Genomic DNA, 23,925 nt, shown 5'->3' with positions numbered 1-23,925 from the left:
TGTTTCTGCGGAGAAGAAACCTTATGTGTGCCAGGTGCCAGATCCTAATGAAGTTGTCCCTAACTTCATCTATCGGGGAGCGTCTATTACTCCCAGAGTTGCTCTGCTGGTGGATCAGTTAACTTTTGATCCTCAAACTGCCATAGTCTCAGCCAGCAAATTGCCTCGCGAAGAGCTGACTGAACTATTGTCTCAGCTTGATCGACCAGCTAGAGAAGAAGTTTATGAGAGGTTGGCTACTTTAGAACAGATCAACGAGCAGCCATATTATCATTTTTTTGGCATGGCTCTAGCTGCTTCTCCATGGCCAGGTACATGGAGGCCTCTCAAGTTCATCAGAGATCCCTCTACTGGTAAATATGTTATGCAGAATATTCCTGATTCACCAGTACCTTCTGACTCATCAGCTTCTTCCTCATCATCTTCTTCTTCTGATGGTGATGCTGATAAAGGTACTGGTAAGGATGAACCAGTCACTCATGATAATGTGACTGGTACCAAAGATAAACCAGTGGATCTCACTGATGATGCTGTTCATGATGCTGACAAGAATACCAGTGGTTCTAAACCTTCGGGTGAAGGTAAAAATGATGGTGATCATGGTCAGATTCTGACCTTCCACCTCCACCACCCCACGGAGGTAGTTCTGTGTTAGCTGCTTTTGACCACCCCTCAACTAGCTATGTTAAATTTAATGCTGATGAGGTGGCTGACATCTCCACCCTGGCTGTCTATAAGACACTCGCCGAGGTTACACCTGATCTACAGGCCACCATTCACACTGCTATTGCTAACAGTGTGACTAAAGCCATACGTAACGTTGGGCAAGTTACCACTTCCAACATTGAAGCCCAGCTCAAACAAGTATGTGCCTTTGCAGATCTTGCGGTGGCTGCCATTGTCAAACAACATGAAGAGGAGGAGGACTTAAAGAAACGAATCATATCTTACAATGAATATACTGAGGACATTGCCCATCTTCAAGCTGATTTAGATGCTGCTAATCGCAGAATTCTTTTTCTTAATGAAGAAAACGTAGTGCTACATGAGAGATTGGATTCACAAGAGCAGCAAATGGCTAACATGATTCCTGCTTCTGCCTATGTTCAAATGGTTGAAAATATGCATCGACTGGCTACCCTATAGGGTGATGTTAGGGCCATGGTTGAGCAGAGGCTATGGGTGTTGCAAGGAATGAATTTAGGTCTTCCAACCTCCTCCTTCGACAATTTGGCGTGGATCCTGGTGCCCATCTTACTCCTGAAGTTGCTGACTAGAATAATTTTGCATTCTCTGTTCCAGATTCAGATAGTGACCTTGATGCACAGGTCTCCCCTGTTCACCTTTCTGCCCCTGCTGCTGACAAAAAGGGGGAGAAGAAATCTAAAAAGAAACTCAAAAAGAGAAAACAATCAGAGGGGGAGCATAAGCATGAAAAGGCTCCAAAATAGCCAAGGAGAGATGGTGATGGTGATGGTGATGATGGTTCTACTGGTCAAGACTCTGGCACTAAGCCCAGCAACGCTCATACTGAAGCTGGTGTACAGGCAGCTGGTGAATCTCAACCCAGTGTGTCTGCCACATCAGTAGATGATATTGTTTCTGGCAGTAAGCTCAGTGATGTTTCTGCACTGGCGGTTGCTGAAGCTTTTGTTGTTTCTCAAACTATTGAAAGAAGAATGAAAAGAAAACTGGAGAGACATCAGAAGAGACAGCAAGAATTAAATGATGCCTTCAATGTCAAATGGGATGCCTATGTTGCTCTTAAACGCCACAGAATTGAGCATAGGAGATGGCTGACCCCGAAAAAGAGGGACATTGATGATGACCTGATTGGCATTGATAAATTCAAAAAGGATGCAAGAAAAAGAAATGCCAAATTCATGGTCAAATACGACAAAAAGAGGGCAAAACTGTATGCTGAGCGAGCAGATAGGATCAAACGGATGACTCCCGAAGAAATGAAAGATTATATTGCATCTACTGAGTCAGGGAGAGGAGTTAGAGCTGACATTTTTATGAAGTGGTTAGATGCTATGTTAGAAACCAGCTCATCTTCCCGCCCAACATCTTCTGCACAGCCAGCTACACAACATAAGCCAGCAGAAACAATCAATCTTGATGATGATGATATTCAGGGGGAGCATCTTGCTATCGTTCCCTACCTGCCTCCACTTGAGCCAGTATCAACACAAGAACCATCAGCTGAACCTATGCTCATAGATAAACAAAGGGTGAAATCTGCTCCTAGGGACAATCAGCCCCTAAGGAAAGGACCCTTATTTGAGGCAGCTGATGAACATACTGAGGTGGTTGTACCATCTGATACTAATCAGTCAGCTGGTACTGAAGACACAGCAAGGAGTGCTGTGAATGAAGACCCAGCCAGGAGTGTGCTGCTGGGTGTTACAAGTGTTGAAGACCCAGCCAAGGTGGTTGAGCTGGGTGCTAATCAAGATGATGATACGGTTAATCCTGCTGACTTTATAGTCTGGGGTAGTGGAGATCATTTATTTGTTCAATCACCTATCTCTCCCCAAACTCTCACCTATTTTAACAGAACAAAGGATAATCGTGTCAATCAGTTTCCAGTGAGTTCATCTGGCATAGGTGAATCAATCATGTATCCTCCATCTTCCCCAAAACGTCATGGTAAACACAGAACTTGGAAAGATGATTCAGTTACCCGTGGTGAGCCAGACTTATTTAAAATGAATCCAGATGAAAGAGATGCTTACTGGCTGGAGATTACTGTACATGAATTGCTTGAGCAAAGACAAGCTGCTATCAATGAAAGGATACGCCAAGTTAGGTTGCTGCATCATCCCCTTGATCAGCCACTCTAAATCACTGGGTTGACTTATGGCATTGAAATTAGTGTATACTTAAACAACAGTGGTCAAAGGCTCTCTACTGATGAGGAGAAAGCTCAATTTCAAGAGGCTCACCAGCTGGGTATGGATCTAAGGGAGTATCGTGCTGCCCTTAGAACTGAAGAGGGTAGAAAGATGATTGAAACAGCAAAATCCCTGAAAATCACTGCCGACGAGTATTTGTTGGGTCTACAAGCTGAAATTCAAAGAAGGGAGGCTGCTGATGCTGAACTCGCTGAGAGGGTAAGGCTCCAGGATATAGAAGACAAATTGGCTGCTGATAGAAAGCAAGAGGCTAAGTCCCTAGAACTAACCAAAGCCATTGTCAAAGAACAGGATAAGGCATTTGATAAGATTGAAGCTGCTGAGAAAGCACCTGCTACTGCTCCTATAGAATCTGTTCGTACCAGTGAATTTCCTAATCATTATTATAGGAGTAGGTATGGTGATGTGATGTTGATGTTATGCGAGGTGTATATAAAATAGTTTATATTTTACTAGGAAAAACTATTAAATACGATACAATTTTACACAAGATATTTATTTATTTATAGAATGGATATACTTAAACCTTGCTACAACACTTATAGGCAGTGTACCTAATCGTACAGTAGTGTAGTTTTTAGTAAGTCCGGTTCGTTCCACAGGGAAATCTTTAAACAAAGCTCAACGCTATATTAGTTTACTTTTATAAAAATACAAATATATATATAAGTAATATTATTATTATAAAGGGGGGTTTTTTACCGTTTAATGACCGGTTTGTCGATTTTAAGACTTTAGTCGCAGTTAAAACCTAATGTAAAATATAAAATAAATACAAGACTTAAATTAAAGCGTAAAGTAAATAACGATAATGAAATTGCGAATAATAAAAGTGCGATAAAATAAACTTGCGATAATTAAAAAGTACGATAATTAAAAGTGCGATTAAATAACAATAAATAAAAGTGCGATAATTAGAAGTGCAATTAAATATAAAATAAAGGAAATTAAATATGAAATAAAAGAATTATGCTTATTTAAACTTCCGTAATCATGATGTTTGACGTGTTGATTTTAGTTTTATGCCCATGGGTTAATTGTCCTTTGTCCTGGATTATTTAATATGTCCGTCTGGTTTTTGTCCATAACAGTCCATCAGTCATAAATATAAAGTGCGAGTGTCCTCATCAAATTATTCTTATACCCGAAGTTAAATATTCCAACTAATTGGGGATTCGAATTGTAACAAGGTTTTAATACTTTGTTTAATGAATACACCAGGTTATCGACTGCGTGTAAACCAAGGTTTTACTACTTTGTTAACAATTACACCAATTACCCTTGAATGTAATTTCACCCCTGTTTTAATTATTCTAGTGGCTATTAATCCATTCCCGTGTCCGGTTAAATGAACGATTATTCGTACATATAAATACCCCGCCCATCGTGTCCGATCGAGTGTATATGGTAATTTATAGGGACGCCCAATTGTAAATCTTTATATTAACATTAACAAACTTTCATTTAGTTAAACAAATATAAAGCCCATTAATAGCCCATAGTCTAATTTCCACAAGTGTCGTTCTTTTGTCCAAACCCCAATTATGGTACAAAGCCCAATTACCCAATTTTAGTAATTAGTCCAACATCATGATTACTTCGTTTTAAATAAGCATAATAATAACTTAGCTACGAGACATTAATGTAAAAAGGTTGAACATAACTTACAATGATTTAAAAATAGCGTAGCGTTACACGGACAGAATTTCGACTTACACCCTTACAATATTCGCTAACATACCCTTATTATTAGAATTATAATTAAAATTAAAATATAAATTATAAATATATATATATATATATTTTTCGTATATATGAGAGAAGAGAGATTATAGATATGAAAAATGATCAGAATTCGGTTTGCTTTATAGCCAGAGTTGAAATTTGGGGCTCCGCGACTCGCGGCAAAAGCCTCTTCAAACTCCGCGAGTCGCGGAGGTTACTTTTACAGCTCAGTCCTTGGAGTTTTTCTCTGCCGACGGTTTTTTATTTATAAATATAATATATATATAATTAATATAATTAATTATATATTATATTATATTTATATACATAGTTAACTTGTAATTTTTAGTCCGTTGCGTCGAGCGTTAAGAGTTGACTCTGGTCCCGGTTCCGGATTTTCGAACGTCCTTGCGTACAATTTTATATTTTGTACTTTGCGTTTTGAATCTTGTACTCTTGTAATTTCGAGACGTTTCTTATCAATAATTGGAACCTTTTTGATTGTCTTTTGTACTTTTGAGCTTTTTGGTCGTTTGCGTCTTCAATTCGTCGAATCTGTCTTTTGTCTTCACCTTTTATTATTTAAACGAATATCTCTTGTAAATAGAACAATTGCAACTAAAAGCTTGTCTTTCTTGAGGAATAATGCTATGAAATATATGTTCGTTTTTAGCATTATCAAATATTCCCACACTTGAGCGTTGCTTGTCCTCAAGCAATATTGTCTTGAAATACTAGAATCACTTCTTTATTCTTCACACTTTGTACATCAGTGATTTCTATACGGCGGTATAAACAATGGTAGTAACGATATGGTTTACAGTCCCACATGACTATAAAAATTTAGATCCATTAAGGAAATTGGATCTTTATGAAAACATTTGATCTTTTGAAATCTAGTTTTTACCCTAGATAAGTTTTCCGGAATAACCCTTTACCGGTGTTTGCAAAATATTTTTGTGGGTTTGGTGGGTTTCAGATTTGAAAATTTTAGCTCAAAACTTGCGGTTTTGTGTCACCCACTTGCTAACCTTGTATTTGGAAAGCAACACGTCCAGTTTACTTGTCCCGTATATTACCTTTCGGTAAACTACCGTCCGGTTGTAAAGGAAAGCGTTGAACAAGCAACTGTTAAGGCAATGTCCCGTGACATGCTTTTGATTATGGTCTATAACGTGTCGGACGCAATTACTATCCTTGGTAGGAGCAATAGTAAAGCTCACCCTTATAATTTTTTCGGTCTGGCACAAGGTCCTGTCTTTGACCACTATGCAACCACCGTTCTTACGGTTGACACCCGATTTAGTTCAGGTGACCTAATGAATTCCAGGTGAATTCCTAGGATTTTACGTTCAATGGTAATGAACGCATTGAAAATAGGGTTTTCAGAAAACAAATCGGTTTATAATTTTGATCAAAATATTTTCTCGTTTAAGCTCGAGTTTAGATATCATTGAATTCCATGAGTTTGAATTCTCAATCTTTAAGGTCAATCTCTAGGATTGAGTAATATCAGTCTTAAAAGCTGATTTTTAATCTTTAAGGAGATTATCCTTTCTGGGGATCTGATTCATTAGTCTTATCCAGCTAATTTGCATGGTGCCCCCCCCATTATACGAGATAAATCCTTCTCATGGTTGGGATAAATCTGACCACTTGGCGACCCTGTTTAATGCTGAGGTCCGTGGATTTCCTGCTGATTTTAGTGATGACTTTTCTAGATTTTTCGTCAACCTACAGCTGGTCTGGACGACAACTTCATGACCTAAATCAAGAAGCGCGTTTCTTTTTCGGAAGACTTTACTTCCTTTTAATGATGGAATTGATTCATCATGTAGATCCATCTCTTCTTTTCTTTCATCGGGTAAAACAGTTTAGTTTAGTCCAAAGCAAAAGTATTTTCAGTTATTTGTTACAGATATATGTGACATATGTTTAAAATAACTTGGTAAATTTTCCCACACTTGGCTTTTATTTTCCTTTTTATCGTCCTCTATTCCATTTTAAATGAATTTTAACATTTTAGTTTGTTTCTTAATTTATGTCCTTTCCGAGGTAACAATAATTTCGGTGTTAAAACCTAGTTTTATCGTTCATAAATATGTATAAACATGATTTTGAATTCATTTAATTGAAAATTTTGAAAAATTTTACTAGAATTGGGTAGTCAGTATATAAGACTAGGGCTGTTCTTTTTTATCAGAGAGCACTAGATTCTAATACAACTACTGCTTTACTAGTATTTTTAATGGTAACCAAGTGTTTAATATAAAAATTTTAAAATCCGAAAGAATTTAACCCCTTCCCACACTTAAGATCTTGCAATGCCCTCATTTGCAAGAAATCAGTAACAATTTAAATTATTGAGGGTGATTTGTGTGAAAATGATTAAATTTTACCAAAGTTTCCAAATATATTGGCGTTTGTTTGCTGAATGATAAATGGTGCACATCATTTGTTCATTCCGTCTTGTTGTTATTTCACATATATTTTGCATCTTGTCGTCAAAATTAGTTGCTTTTGCTGAACTTAATGCCAGTCTTTAAAAATGCGTTGTTTTACCCTGTTGTGTACATAAGATAAACTGCAAACATATATACATATTTTTGAAGTTTGGTATATTACCCCACATTCAAAAATTATTAAAGTCTAAGAATAAAAGTTAGATAATTATAAAAATGATTACAATATTAACAAAAGTATTAAACGTATCAATAATTACAAATTACAAAATAATAAAAAATAATAAGTAAACTAAGGATGATATTGGTACCAATAGGGGTTCCAGGCATAACCATAAGTGCTATAGAATGCTTCGGCAGGGTCATACGTAGGATATGGTGGCTGCATCTCTATCGACCAAGGAGGGAAGACGGGTTTCGGTGTAGGAATATAGTTTCTACCTATATGTTGGCAATGAGCTATGATCTGGTTCTGATGAACTTGCCAATCTTCAAATGCTCTCTGTCTAGCATTTTCGTATTCCTGAGAAGCTATAAACCTATGCATTTCTTGCATCTCATTCCCCCCTCCTACATTACCTTGCTGCTGGTTTCTCTCCACCTGTGGATGTCTACCATGGTATCGTACTGCGGCGTTATTTCGCCTCTTCAAAACTTTCGCACCATGGTATACATTTAAACCTATAGTATCGCGGGGTTCTGGTTCTGCTACTAATAATCCCCCCCGACTTATATCCACACCGAGATATTCACCAATCAAAGTAATAAAAATTCCACCTCCTATTATGCTATGTGGTCGCATCCCCCGAACCATAGCTGATAAATAATAACCCACACAATATGGTATACTTACAGCGCTTTGTGGGTCTCGAATACACATATGGTAAAACAAATCTTGTTCATTTACTTTTTCCTTGTTTTTACCCCTTTGTGTAATCGAATTAGCTAAAAACCTATGTATCACTCTTAATTCGGCTCTATCTATATCCAAATAAGAGTAATTTACCCCTTTGAAACGGTGATGGCTTGTCATTTGACTCCACACACCGTGTGTATCAAAATTCTCATCTATCTTTCTACCGTTTAGTATCAATCCTCTACAATCGGCAGACGCTAACTCCTCAGGCGTATATATACGTAAAGCCTGAGCCATGTCCAGTAAAGACATGTGGCGCATCGAACCGCCTAACAAAAATCTAATAAAAGAATGATCGGTTAAACTAGCTACCCGATCATTCAACTCTATACTACATAACAATTCTTCACACCATACTTTATATACAGGTCTGCGTATGGTGAATAAACATATCCAGTCATTAAAAGAAGAATTACCATACCTCTGTACAAGTAATTCCCTAATTGGCCCGGCCAATTCTACAGCTTCTAAGGGTCCCCATTCTATGACCCTCGGTACCTCAACAACCTTGGAATGAAGAGTATGCAAACCCCGTTGATATTTTGGATAATCTATCCAAAGTCTGTCAAATCTCAGGTTCGGGTGCAACTCTTCCAAGTGCATATCGGAAAAGATCATGACTGGATGAGGTACATCCTGCTTATAGTAGTTATCCACCTCCTGTTGTTCCAAATTCTCAGCAGGAGCATTGCGGGCTTGGGATGAAGATTCACCCCTTTCATTCTGCAAAACACATCAAACACAAATTTTGTGCATCCAAATATGCATTAGTGTCAGCAAAATCATCAATCAAAATAATTACAATGACATTATCAATTTATATCAAACTTAAGCTTATTTTCACATTTTTATCAAATCTACACTTTTTCAAATAAGCATATTCGAAAATTTTCGCCAAGTTCATAAGCATTCAACTCAAATAACATGTCAAAATAATCATTACTAGCAATTAAACAAGTCTCAAATGGCATTATCTTTCAAAAATCAAGTTCATGAATTTTAGACTTGAAAAAGTCCACTTTAATTCTCAAAATCATGTTTAGGCTCAAAGTTTGGATCATTTAACTACCTAGACATGTTACACTACTCAATTTAGCAACAATTCATGACAAAAATCGGCCATAACCTGTTTATATCAAAAAGCCCCAAATTTGCTCAAGAACACAAACCCTAGATTACTCAAAATTTGAAGTTTAAGGCTTCTAATCATGTTAAACAGCATCAATCTAGGTTATACAAGCATAATACATAAACAATTTTAGTCTAATTACAATAAAAAGCATCAAAATCAAATTGGGGAAAAAATAGCTCAAGAACATCAAATTTCGAATTAAATGGTGTTTAGGTGTAGAAATTTACCGTTTTTCTTGAGTAATTCTTAGATAGCATCCTTCTCAACATGATTTTAGCAAAAAATTTGGTGATTAACGGTTAAAAATTGGGATTTTTGGGGGTGTTTTTTGGGTTTTTCGGGTGCAGAATTCGCTGTGTTTTTGTTGTTTTGTGTTGGGGACTGATCTGTTCTGCAGCTATATTTTTTTTCGGTTTTTAGTCTCTCCGCGACTCGCGGCGAAATGCACTCCAAACTCCGCGACTCGCGGAGTTTTTTATTTTTTATTTTATTTTTTTTTATTTTTTTTTATTTTTTATAATCATTAACTTTTGAAAATAATTAAGAAATTAATTTTAAAATTTTGTTTCCCTTGTTATTTAGGACGAGGTCGTTTCGGATCGATGTCTTAGTCCGTCCTTCGACAAAATTTTAAAATTTGTCATTTTTAAGCAATTGCTTTAAAAGCTTAGATTTTTTTTTTTTTTGATTTTTTAATTTTTTTGGCATACTTTAATTCAATAAGATTAAAAATAATGATAATAAAAGTTCTCGTCCCTCCCTCGGGTAAAGCAATTTCGGTTCAAAGACCTAGTCTTCAACTTACGACGAATTTTAAAAATCATATTCTTAACTTAATGAGATAAAGTAAATTTTTGTTTTTAAATTCACACAACTTAAATATAAAATTCAAAATTAATATTAAAAATTCACACCAAACTTAAAATATGAAATGCATAAAATTAAAAATTAATATTTTAAAAATTAAAAATTCACACCAAACTTAATTTAAAAATTTATAAATTCATATCAAACTTATATTAATTTTTCAAATATTTACAATTTTAAATATATTGTTTTTACAAAGTTTACAATATTAATTTAAGATTTAAATATTAATTTTAAAAACATGGTAAAAATAAATTTTAAAAATCTTTTTGTCTTTTTATCCCACTTTAATCAATCAAATATTATCAAAAATATGCGCCCCTCTTTTCGGTAAAGTAATTTCGGTTCCAAGACCTAATTTAACTCATGACGAATTTTTGAAATATTTTGGGTTGATTGTTTAAAGATATTTATACCTTAAGAATAAACGTTAAATTTCGCAGTGATGTAATAAATTTTTGAATGATATCAATAATTTCGGTCGCCAAACCTAATTTTATTTAATACCAATTTAATACTTTTTAGCGAACAAATTAGCGTTTATTATCAAAAGGTTAAAAATAAAAATAAAAACTGTACAGACATACCTGTGAAATAGATTTCTTAGTTATATGATCTATCCCATTCATAAGATAGTCGGTTTAATTGGTTTTCCATGGCTACATAGGCGTAACCTCGAGCATTCAGTATCTTTTCTTCTAAACATATGAACGGTCCGTCTCTGCATAAAGTAACAAATTCGGTATTTGAATAGGTTTGATTATTTGAACATTTACCTCAATGTGACCATTTTCCGCATTTGTGACATCTTTCTAGGTGTCGTGCTCTTCTTTTCGCTGCGGATTTTGATTTTCCTTTACCAAATTGTAACTTATTATCTTCGCATCTGGATTCTTTTCTAACTCCGTCCATTCTTTCTCTGATTACTGATACTATTTCACTCGGTAGTATGTCATTATTACGTTTAGTGATCAAAGCGTGTAGCATTAGACCATGGTTTAGTTCACAGGCAGTCTTCATTTTGTAAAAACCTAAAAAAAATAAAAATTCAGAATGGGGGGAGAAGACTAGTTCTTTAGGGTCTGCTAGGGAAAGACCATTCGGGTTCCATTTTCGAGAACTACACGAAAACAGACAATCTAACTCTAACAGAAATACATATTATCCTTTAAAGACTTGATTCTCCCCACACTTAGTTAGCTGTGGTGTCGAAATTGTGATTAACTTCGTTGTCGACTTCCATCGGACCATGTATGTAATGTTTAACTCTGTGACCATTAACTTTAAATTCTATCCCATTTGAATTTATTAATTCTATCATTCCGTATGGGAAAACTCTTTTGACTATGAATGGTCCAGACCATCTTGATTTCAATTTTCCAGGAAATAGCTTGAATCGTGAATTGAAAAGAAGAACTCTGTCTCCTTCTTTAAATTCTTTTGAACTTCTGATTCTTTTATCATGCCATTTCTTCGTTCTTTCTTTATAGATTAACGAATTTTCGTATGCTTCATGTCTTAATTCTTCTAATTCATTTAGTTGACTTAATCGTAGACGTCCAGCTCCATGTAAATCAAGATTACATGTCTTCAAAGCCCAAAATGCTTTGTGTTCAATTTCTACTGGAAGATGACATGCTTTTCCATAAACAAGTCTAAAAGGTGTGGTTCCAATTGGAGTTTTGTAGGCTGTTCTAAAAGCCCAGAGTGCATCCTCCAATTTAATGGACCATTCCTTCGAATTTGATCCTACGGTTTTCTCTAGAATACGTTTTAAAGCTCGGTTAGTATTTTCAACTTGTCCACTTGTTTGTGGATGATATGCGGTGGAGATTTTATGAGTTACTCCATATCTTTTAAGAACTTTCTCAAGTTGATTATTACAGAAATGAGTACCCCGATCACTTATTAAAGCTTTCGGTGTTCCAAACCTTGCAAAAAGACGTTTTAAAAAGTTGACTACAACTCGTGCATCGTTAGTTGGGAGAGCTTGTGCTTCCGCCCATTTAGATACATAATCAATGGCTACGAGTATATATAAATTATTATGAGATTTTGGAAATGGACCCATAAAGTCAATACCCCAAATGTCAAATACTTCACATACTTGGATGACATTTTGTGGCATTTCATCACGTTGACTTATTTTTCCGGCCCTTTGACATGCATCACAAGATTTGCAAAGAAGGTGTGCGTCTTTGTAAATTGTAGGCCAATAGAATCCAGCTTCATAAACTTTTCTTGCTGTTAGTTGAGGCCCATAATGCCCTCCTGTTGGTCCTGTGTGACAATGGTTTAAAATTTTACTAGCTTCATCTCCAAATACACATCGGCGTATTATTCCATCGGGACAACTTTTAAACAGATGTGGATCTTCCCAGAAATAGTGTTTTATATCACTGAAGAATTTCTTTCGTCTTTGGTACGATAATCCTTTTTCAAGGAATCCACAAACTAAGTAGTTTGCATAGTCTGCAAACCATGGGATTTCTTTATAATCTATCTTCAATAGATATTCATCAGGAAAGTTGTCTTGTATGGCCGATTCATTTAGAACTTCTAATTCGGGATTTTCAAGACGAGAAAGATGATCAGCGGCGAGATTTTCTGCTCCTCTTTTATCTCGGATTTCAATATCAAACTCTTGTAAGAGTAAGATCCAATGGATTAATCTTGGTTTAGCATCTTGTTTTGAAAATAGGTATCTAAGAGCAGAATGGTCGGTATAGACCACCGTTTTTGCTAGAACGAGATATGATCGAAATTTGTCAAAAGCAAAGACAATAGCAAGGAGTTCTTTTTCCGTAGTTGTATAGTTCGTTTGTGCTCCTTGTAATGTCTTACTAGCATAATATATAGGTTGAAATCGTTTTTCAATCCTTTGTCCTAAAACGGCTCCCATTGCAAAATCACTTGCATCGCACATTAGTTCAAATGGTAGATTCCAATTTGGTGTTATCATGATCGGCGCATTAGTGAGTTTTTCTTTAAGAATATTAAAAGATTTGATACACTCATCTGAAAAGATGAATGGCGCATCCTTTTCTAGGAGTTTATTCATAGGAGTGGCAATTTTAGAAAAATCTTTTATAAAACGTCGGTAAAAACCGGCATGCCCTAGAAAACTCCTAACTCCTCTAACATTTGTGGGATGTGGAAGTTTAGCAATTACATCTACTTTAGCTCTATCCACTTCAATTCCTTCTTTTGAAATTTTATGTCCAAGAACGATGCCTTCTTTAACCATGAAATGGCATTTCTCCCAATTAAGTACTAGATTTGATTTTTCGCATCTAATTAGCATTCGTTCCAGATTAACTAGACATGATTTAAATGTATCACCGAAGACTGAAAAGTCATCCATGAAAACTTCCATGCATTCTTCTATCATGTCGTGAAAAATCGCCATCATACACCTTTGAAAGGTTGCAGGGGCGTTACAAAGTCCAAATGGCATGCGTTTGTAAGCAAAAGTACCATAAGGGCACGTGAATGTGGTTTTCTCTTGGTCCTCGGGTGCTATTGGAATTTGAAAATATCCGGAAAATCCATCTAGAAAACAATAGTAACTATTTCCGGCTAATCTTTCCAACATTTGATCTATGAAAGGTAAGGGAAAGTGATCTTTTCTGGTGGCGTCATTTAATTTTCTATAATCAATACATACACGCCATCCTGTTACAGTCCTAGTAGGAATAAGCTCATTTTTCTCATTTGTAATGACAGTCATGCCACCCTTCTTAGGCACGCATTGAACTGGGCTTACCCATGGACTATCAGAAATTGGATAAATTAAACCTGCATCTAGCAGTTTAATAATCTCTTTCTTAACTACATCTTGCATATTAGGATTTAGTCTTCGTTGGCGTTGCACATACGTTTTATGACCTTCTTCCATAAGGATTTTATGTGTGCAATACGAAGGACTTATTCCTTTAATATCATGAATCTTCCATGCAATGGCTGGTTTATGAGCTTTCAACACAGAAATGAGTTGTGATTTCTCATTTTCAGTAAGAGAAGACGATATTATTACAGGTAATTCAGATTCACCATGTAAATAAGCGTATTCCAAATGGTTTGGAAGTGGCTTTAACTCTAATTTCGGAGGTTCTTCTATCGATGATTTATATCGATATCTGTCTTCTTCTTTTAGCATTTGAATTTCTTCTGTTGTTGGTTCATATCCATTAGCTATAAGTGTAGCTAACATTTCAGCTTCATCAATTGGTTCATTACCTTCTCCTAAAGAACATTCTCCTGTTCCTTGTAATTCTGGAAATTCTTCTAATAATTCTGCATGTGCATCTATAGTTTGAATATAATAACATGTATCATCTGCAGATTGTGGCTATTGCATTGCTCTATCAACTGAAAAGGTAACACTCTCATCCTCTATACTTAGGGTCAGTTTCTTACCGAACACGTCTATCATTGCTTTAGCCGTGTTTAAGAATGGTCTTCCTAATATGAGAGGAACTTGAGAATCTTCTTCCATGTCCAAAACAACAAAATCTACTGGAAATACTAAAGTACCAACTTTAACTAGCATGTTCTCCATTATCCCTCTAGGATATTTTATTGATCTATCGGCTAGTTGTATGCTTATTCTGGTTGGTTTTAATTCTCCAAGGTCTAGTTTAGCGTATAGTGAATACGGCATTAGATTTATACTAGCACCTAAGTCTGCCAATGCTTCTATTGAACTAAGACTACCCAGAAAACATGGAATTGTGAAACTTCCTGGATCAGATAGTTTTTCTGGTATCTTATTCAACAGCACTGCTGAACAATTAGCATTCATAGTAACAGCTGAGAGTTCTTCCATTTTCTTTCTATTTGAGATTAGATCTTTCAAGAATTTAGCATATCTTGGCATTCCTGAAATCACATCAATGAAAGGAAGATTTACATTTATCTGTTTAAACATATCCAAAAATTTGGATTGCTCGGCTTCAAGTTTTTCTTTCTTCATTTTACTCGGGTAAGGAAGTGGTGGTTGGTATGGTTTAACATAAGGTTTATCCTTAACTGTGTTATCTTCATTAACCTTTTCAACTACCGGTTCTTTTTCCTTATCTTGATCAGGTTGTGGTTCTTGTGGAGTAGGAATAGTTTCATCAGAAGTTACAGGTATTTCAGGTGGTTTAAGTGTTGTACCACTTCTTGTGGTAATAGCTTTAGCTGTTTCATTCCGGGGGTTAGCGTTTGTATCACTAGGTAGACTTCCCGGTTTTCTTTCACCTATTAACCTTGCTAGGTTACTTACTTCTTGTTCCAGATTTTGAATAGAAGCTTGTTGATTTCTAAATGCTTGAGCATTTTGTTCATTGGTTTGTTTCTGAGATGTGAAAAACTGTGTTTGAGTTTCAACTAGCTTCGTCATCATATCTTCTAAATTCGGCTTTTTATCATCGGTTTGTTGTGGTGGTTTGTTTTGAAAATTAGGTCTTTGCTGATTGTAAGTATTATTGGATACTTGTTGATTGCTAGGACCTTGTTGGTTGTTGTATGGAATATTTCGGTTATAATTCTGGTTTTGATTGTAAATCGGTCTTGGTGGTTGATAATTATTCTGATAATTATTTCCAGGCCTTTGGTTTATGTATGAAATATTCTCTCTTTGTTCCATTGTTAATTCAATACTGAGACAATCTTTTGTCAAATGTGGTCCTCCACACTGCTCACAACTAATTCGTATTGAGTGAATATCCTTAGTCATCTTTTCCATTCGTCTCTCTACAGCATCTATCTTTGCGGAAATGGAATCTAAGTCATGACTAGAATCGGCTCTAGCTGCTTTAGATGATCTAATGATATCTTTTTCTTGGTGCCACTCATGTGAGTGGGAAGCAGTGTTATCAATAATTTTGTAAGCATCAGTTTCGGTTTTCTTCATAATAGAACCACCAGCTGCTATATCTATGTCTTTTCTTGTAGTGATGTCGCATCCTTGGTAGAATATTTGTACTATTTGACAGGTGTCTAAACCATGTTGCGGACATCCTCTTAACAACTTTCCATATCTTGTCCACGCCTCATATAGAGTTTCATTTGGTTTCTGTGTGAACGTAACAATTTCTTCTTGAAGTCTTACGGCTTTAGATGCAGGAAAGAATTGTTTAAGAAATTTGTCAATTAAAACGTCCCATGTATCGATCGCCCCTTCAGGTAACGATTCCAACCAATCTTTGGCTTCTCCCTTTAAAGTCCAGGGAAATAACATGAGATATATCTGTTCATCCTCCACTTCTCGGATTTTAAATAGTGTGCAGATCCTATTAAAGGTACGTAGATGTTCATTTGGATCTTCCTTCGGCGCACCACTAAATTGGCATTGATTAGTCACCATGTGTAGAATTTGTCCTTTGATTTCATAATCTGGCGCATTAATGTCTAGATGAGTAATTGCGTGACCTTGGCCAGTGCGTTTAGCTCTCATTCGGTCTTCCATACTTAAAGGTTCCAGATTCTCCATAATTGAATTTGTTGAATCGGTATCACTAGATGATTCTGATTTAATAGTTCGTTCCTCAACAATCTCTGTTTGAATGATTGGTGGTTCCGGAGGAAAGTTTAATGGTTCAGGATCTACGAACCGTTCCTGAATATTCTCCGGATTCTCAATTGTGAGGTTGGGTTCAAAAAATGGATTATCGGAAATTTGAACTGAAGTACTTGGTTGACTGGATGACGATTCTAAAGAAAAATCAACGGCGGTTATATTTGTTAAACGATGTCTTGATCGAGTTACAGGTGGTGAACGTACAAAAGGTGATGAACGTCTTGCTCGGTGCATTCACTGAATATCCTATTAGTTTTTAAAAAGGAAAGAAAAATTATAATAAGTTATCCAATCAATAGACTTTTCTGATTTTGCCCACGTTTTGAATAGCCAAAAGATGCAGCAGAGGGGCAGGATTCGTTTGGTCTCAATATAATTGAGGACTGTTTGGCTCCAATAACCCGGTCCACGTACAAATCCAACTATTACTACGAACCAGAAAATTTTGATGTCTATCAATTTAACCACTCAAAATAGATTTTCGTAATTTTAAGAAATTTAGATAAGAAGTAGAAAAAATTCTAAGTCCTAAAAACTAGAATGGCGAGAAATAAGAGAGAAAAAGAGTTCGTCGAAAAAGGTTGAAAAAGAAAAAATGGTTGAAAAATAAAAGGTGACGGAAAAATAAAAGAAACTTATAAAAACTTAAAAATACTTAACTAACCTAACCTTATTACTACAACTAACTTAAAATTATAATCGCAAATTGATATTACTAATTGGAATGATAATTGGTACATAGTAAAAGGTCTAAAAATATTAAAGCTTACAGGAAAAACTAAATCCCAAATGGAAATAACTTAAAAAGAAACTAAAACTTAAAAAGGCGTCGCAAAATTCTAAAGCACCTAAATCTTAGTCTAAAGAAAAAGCACTTAAGGAATTCTACGGCAAAGCCTAAAAATCTAGGAGTAAAAATGATTATAGCAAATACTAAGTTTAAAATTAAATATGAGCTAAAAAATACAAATATTACGCTACAACGATTAAAAAGGGACAAAATATAAAAATATATAAAAAGTTGTAAAAAGTACAATTTTTATAAAAATATTATTTTTATATTATTTTTTTAATAAAACTACTAATTTTACAATTTAATAAAACTAATTAATACTAAATACATAAATTAAATAAAAAGTAAAAATAAAAATAAAACTAATAATAATAATAATAATTAGGTTTAAATAATAATTATAATTAATAATAACCCGTAATTAATGCAGGATTAGGGTTTTTTGTCGCCTGTCAGAAAGGCTCCGCGAGTTGCGGTAATTTATAAAGAATACCCCGCGAGTCGCGGGGTTCAGAATTTCAGCTGACAAGTTTTATCTTCAACGCGTTTTTCTTTATTTATTTATTTATTTTATTTTCTGTTTTTAATTTTTATATAAATAAAAGATATTAAAATTAAACTTATATTTTTATAAACTAAAATAAAAATAAAGAAACTTATAAAACTTAAATATTTAACAAAATCTTAAAAAAAAATACTTATATTTTTGTTTTTCTTTTTATATTTTTGAATAATTAAAACGTATTTTTACAAAAGCGAATTTTAATAAAAGTAAACAAAAAATCTTTTTTTTTTTATATTAGCGTTGCGCTTCCGGCTTTTAAGATATTCCCCGGCTACAAAAATGACAAGTTTTAATTATTTATTTACAAATGGGATATACTTAAACCTTGCTACAACACTTATAGGAAGTGTACCTAATCGTACAGTAGTGTAGTTTTTAGTAAGTCCGGTTCGTTCCACAGGGAAATCTTTAAACAAAGCTCAACGCTATATTAGTTTACTTTTATAAAAATACAAATATATATATATAAGTAATATTATTATTATAAAGGGGGGTTTTTTACCGTTTAATGACCGGTTTGTCGATTTTAAGACTTTAGTCGCAGTTAAAACCTAATGTAAAATATAAAATAAATACAAGACTTAAATTAAAGCGTAAAGTAAATAACGATAATGAAATTGCGAATAATAAAAGTGCGATAAAATAAACTTGCGATAATTAAAAAGTACGATAATTAAAAGTGCGATTAAATAACAATAAATAAAAGTGCGATAATTAGAAGTGCAATTAAATATAAAATAAAGGAAATTAAATATGAAATAAAAGAATTATGCTTATTTAAACTTCCGTAATCATGATGTTTGACGTGTTGATTTTAGTTTTATGCCCATGGGTTAATTGTCCTTTGTCCTGGATTATTTAATATGTCCGTCTGGTTTTTGTCCATAACAGTCCATCAGTCATAAATATAAAGTACGAGTGTCCTCATCAAATTATTCTTATACCCGAAGTTAAATATTCCAACTAATTGGGGATTCGAATTGTAACAAGGTTTTAATACTTTGTTTAATGAATACACCAGGTTATCGACTTCGTGTAAACCAAGGTTTTACTACTTTGTTAACAATTACACCAATTACCCTTGAATGTAATTTCACCCCTGTTTTAATTATTCTAGTGGCTATAAATCCATTCCCGTGTCCGGTTAAATGAACGATTATTCGTACATATAAATACCCCGTCCATCGTGTCCGATCGAGTGTATATGGTAATTTATAGGGACGCCCAATTGTAAATCTTTATATTAACATTAACAAACTTTCATTTAGTTAAACAAATATAAAGCCCATTAATAGCCCATAGTCTAATTTCCACAAGTGTCGTTCTTTTGTCCAAACCCCAATTATGGTACAAAGCCCAATTACCCAATTTTAGTAATTAGTCCAACATCATGATTACTTCGTTTTAAATAAGCATAATAATAACTTAGCTACGAGACATTAATGTAAAAAGGTTGAACATAACTTACAATGATTTAAAAATAGCGTAGCGTTACACGGACAGAATTTCGACTTACACCCTTACAATATTCGCTAACATACCCTTATTATTAGAATTATAATTAAAATTAAAATATAAATTATAAATATATATATATATATATATATTTTTCGTATATATGAGAGAAGAGAGATTATAGATATGAAAAATGATCAGAATTCGGTTTGCTTTATAGCCAGAGTTGAAATTTGGGGCTCCGCGACTCGCGGCAAAAGCCTCTTCAAACTCCGCGAGTCGCGGAGGTTACTTTTATAGCTCAGTCCTTGGAGTTTTTCTCTGCCGACGGTTTTTTATTTATAAATATAATATATATATAATTAATATAATTAATTATATATTATATTATATTTATATACATAGTTAACTTGTAATTTTTAGTCCGTTGCGTCGAGCGTTAAGAGTTGACTCTGGTCCCGGTTCCGGATTTTCGAACGTCCTTGCGTACAATTTTATATTTTGTACTTTGCGTTTTGAATCTTGTACTCTTGTAATTTCGAGACGTTTCTTATCAATAATTGGAACCTTTTTGATTGTCTTTTGTACTTTTGAGCTTTTTGGTCGTTTGCGTCTTCAATTCGTCGAATCTGTCTTTTGTCTTCACCTTTTATTATTTAAACGAATATCTCTTGTAAATAGAACAATTGCAACTAAAAGCTTGTCTTTCTTGAGGAATAATGCTATGAAATATATGTTCGTTTTTAGCATTATCAGATGTATAGAAGATCCAATCCCAGCAGGATCATCAAAGTCAACAGAGGGTCAAAACGAGCATTTAATATTGTAAGGGAGAATAAAGTTCAAGAAAGAATAAACTATGATGAGTTAAGATCCCTTGGATTTAGTGAATGGATGGAGATCTTGGAGTATTTCATTGGTAAAGGTGAAAGTGCTATAAAAAATACGCTTAAATCTGAACTCCAACAGCTCTTCAAGAAAGCAACAAGGTTTGCGAATGCACCAGTGGTGAATGTAGATGAAGTCCTCTCTCAAAAACCTAAAGGAAAGCAATCTACTGGTGAAGGACCAACCGAAAAAGGCCCCATCATTCTACCTCCTCATATCCTTGTGTTTGACCCTGCTGATGTACCTTATCTGTTCCCTGAAGCCTGGAGAATCAAACAAGAGGAGCTATCTGAAGAAGAACGAGAAAAAGATAAAGATAGATAGTCTCATATGTGCTTAAATTGTAGCTTTTGTTTAATTCACTTTTCATTCTGCTGTTGTTGTAATTACTGTACATATTGTGTTGCAATGAAAGTGAAATGAGTTTATCTTCAAAATCATATCAAATTATAAGATATGGATAACTCAGCAAAAGATCCCAAAACAAACTTAAAAAGGGACAAATTTACTGCCAATTTATTTTTTTGGTCCTTCCGTGCTGACTTTAGTGTTTTCTCTACATGTCATAGGTTTTTTCATCATCAAATAGGGGGAGATTGTTGAGTCCCCAAAATAATTAAGGATTTAATTATGACAAAACTGTAATTTATTTGCACTAAAGTGTTATGTGCAGTCAGCACAAGTTTGTTCATGTATAGACAGCAGATGTAGCTGTGTCGAGTGTTTAGTTTGCTGCTCAGTCTACCAGCACAAGGTAGACAGTGTTCTTCAATCAGCACAGGATGTGTTCTCAGCAAATCAAGAACATGAAGTGGCTCAGCAATGAAGAACCAGCACAGTTGGAATGCAGCTCACTACACAAGACAGCTATGTTCCATTATAAGCATAGTCGTTTTCCCGAGTGGTCTACATCAATGGTACTATTCAACAGAAGTCAAAGACAAAGTTGAACAGAAAAGGACACGCGTCGGCGGCTGACAAGTGACCTTACAAGACCACGTGGGAATGCAGAAGGTTAACGCATGTACAGACATGGGTTATACTTTGTCATCACCTAGGGAACACAACATTCTATTTGTTTAATCAAATAGTGGTGCCAAACCGAATTGGAGTGTTCCTGCAAATAGCTACCAAAGAGGAAATAAGAGAGCATGCTCTCTGATATAGTTGTCTCCACAAGTACAGACATCCTATGTACCAGTGGACAATAGAACCATTACACGGTTAATAGGACCACTATAAATTGTTGTATCCTCTATTGTTACAACTAGTGGTGTGGGTTTATTTTATAGAGTCAAAATGTGTAATAGCTGTTAGTTTACCTCTTAGCTATAATCTAGGTAATCTTTATCAACCAACTATCATTCTGCCAAGGATAGTTGTGATTCTTTGTGATTCAATCAATAAAGAATAACTGTTAAAAATTACCTGTGACTCTATTTATTTGCATGATTGAATACTAATCGAGTTTAACTGTTTAGTTAATTGAAAAGAAATTGTATTCACCCCCCCTACAATACTCCTGTTGTTATCAAGGGACCAACAGAAAGTACCTTTCTTTGATGTTGAAGAGGAGCTTCGTGAATTTGAACTTTTATTTCCTTTATAATTTCCTCTCTTATATGTGTTTTGTCTTGAATTCCCAGCCTTGTTATTTTTGAAAGAAGCTTGAAAAGCACCTTCAACCTTTTCTTCGGATCTCATAGAGACCCTTTGTTCTTGTGCTTGAAGCTTGCTTGTTAGTTCAGAAACTGTAAGGATGCTAACATCATAAGATTCTTCTATTGCAGAAATTTTGGCTTCAAACTTTTGAGGAACACTTATCATTATCGTTTCCATCACTTTCTGGTCTGAAATCTTATCACCGGGAAGTCTAATTTGATTAACAACATCCATTATTCGCGATGAATAATCTTTCACGAGTTCATCATCGTTCATTTTCAACAATTCAAACTCTCGCCCGAGATTCAATAATCTAACAGCTTTTACTCTATCAGAACCTTTATAGGTATCTTGGATTTTATCCCACACAGCTTTTGGTGTGTCCAAGTCCATAATCGAGGTGAAAATTTGATCAGCAAGTCCTGAATGTAAATAGGTAAGTGCCTTATCTTTCTTCAACAACTCTTCTTCATACTTTCTTAGTTGAGCAACAGTTGGGTTTACTATGAGTGCTGGAGGATCTTCATCAGTCTCTACAACCTTCCATAAACCTTGAGACTTCAAATATGTCTTCATCTTTACTGCCCAAATATGATAGTGCAATCCATTAAATGTTGGAATTGCTGGAGCAGTTGAACTAGATGTCATGTCTAGTCTAAAATTTGTTTAGCGTGAATAAAACGGCCCCTTAAGAAGAGAGCTCTGATACCACTGTAAATGTTCAAGGATAGAATAGAATTCTACACTTGAAAGATTAAGGTAGCAAGACTTTATTGCTAAAGATTAAAATAGCAAGACTTTGTTGCTAAGTAGATTAGAATAAATAATGGAAGTGTAAAATAGAAATAATTAGAAGATTGAGTGTATTATTTGAAGATTTGTTATCTTATACAACTCTTGATTACAACTCCTATTTATAGGTTACAAAAAACTAACTTTCTTAACCTCTATGAAAACTTAAGAGGTAAGTATCACGAATATCGATAATTTCTTAAAAACTAAGGATATTAAAATATCTATGTATCCTTAATGGATAAGAATACTTAATAGCTAAGTATTCTTAATGGATAAGAATACTTAATAACTAAGTAACCTTAATGGATAAGAATACTTAATGGCTAAGAATACTTAATAGCTAAGTATCCTTAATAGTTAAGAATACTTGATAGCTAAGTTTTCTTAGTAACTAAGTTTACATAATATAAGACTAATGTCTAATAACAATCTTAGATACGCTAACATTTTCAAGATCATCTAAAAAATTCTCACTAATCTTTTAGCTGTGGTAATTGAAACTATAATTAGTCCGGAACAATCAGCATTCATTAAAGGAAGGCGGATTTTAGATGGACCTCTCATATTAAGTGAGGTTATGTCGTATGTTAAGAAGAAAAAGCGGAGATGATGCTTTTTAAGATTGATTTCAAAAAAGCTTATGATTCCGTTGATTGAGATTTTTTAGACCATATGCTTTTGTTCTTTGGTTTTGGGGAGCGATGGGGAAATTGGACTAAAGGATGTTTGCATTCAGCTTACACCTCTATTCTAATAAATGGAAGCCCTTATCGTGAATTCCCGATTCAAAAAGGTTTATGCCAAGGTGATCCCCTTAACCCTTTTCTTTTTATTATTGTGATTGAGGGGTTGCATTCTGTGTTGGAAAAAGTGAAGGATCTAGTGTGATTGAAGGCGTAAAGGTTGAAAATTCGAGGTTTTTCTTTATCTCATCTCATGTACGCGGACGATTTCATTATCATGTCGGAATGGAATCAAACGTATATGGATAACATTTTACGAGTTCTTCACATGATCAAGCATATTTTTCATAGGTTTAGGGTGAACCTACGCTTGAGTGCAATAACTAAGGTTTAGGGACAAACGATATTCGAACCTCCGACAACAGTCGTGGATAACCCGCACCGGAACTAGTGTGATCTCGGTGGGGTGGCCGATCGTGAGTCCACCAACAACCTAGCA

General features: G+C 34.7%; 1 protein-coding gene across 1 annotated transcript in view; it reads right to left on the bottom strand.

Annotated features, from left to right (window-relative positions):
• Positions 1 to 22,596, bottom strand: part of LOC139870311 (uncharacterized) — a 32,859-nt gene extending 10,263 nt beyond the window's left edge. Inside the window, exon 1 of the mRNA XM_071858140.1 lies at positions 21,840 to 22,596. Within this exon, the coding sequence (XP_071714241.1) occupies positions 21,840 to 22,596 (757 nt within the window). The remainder of the gene's footprint in view (positions 1 to 21,839) is intronic.
• Between the last annotated feature and the right edge of the window lie 1,329 nt (positions 22,597 to 23,925).

This window comes from Rutidosis leptorrhynchoides, chromosome 10 (assembly GCF_046630445.1).
Source record: "Rutidosis leptorrhynchoides isolate AG116_Rl617_1_P2 chromosome 10, CSIRO_AGI_Rlap_v1, whole genome shotgun sequence".
NCBI lineage: Eukaryota > Viridiplantae > Streptophyta > Magnoliopsida > Asterales > Asteraceae > Rutidosis > Rutidosis leptorrhynchoides.
The sequence above is the reverse complement of the archived record's forward strand: the minus strand, read 5'-3'. Positions and strand labels throughout refer to the sequence as shown.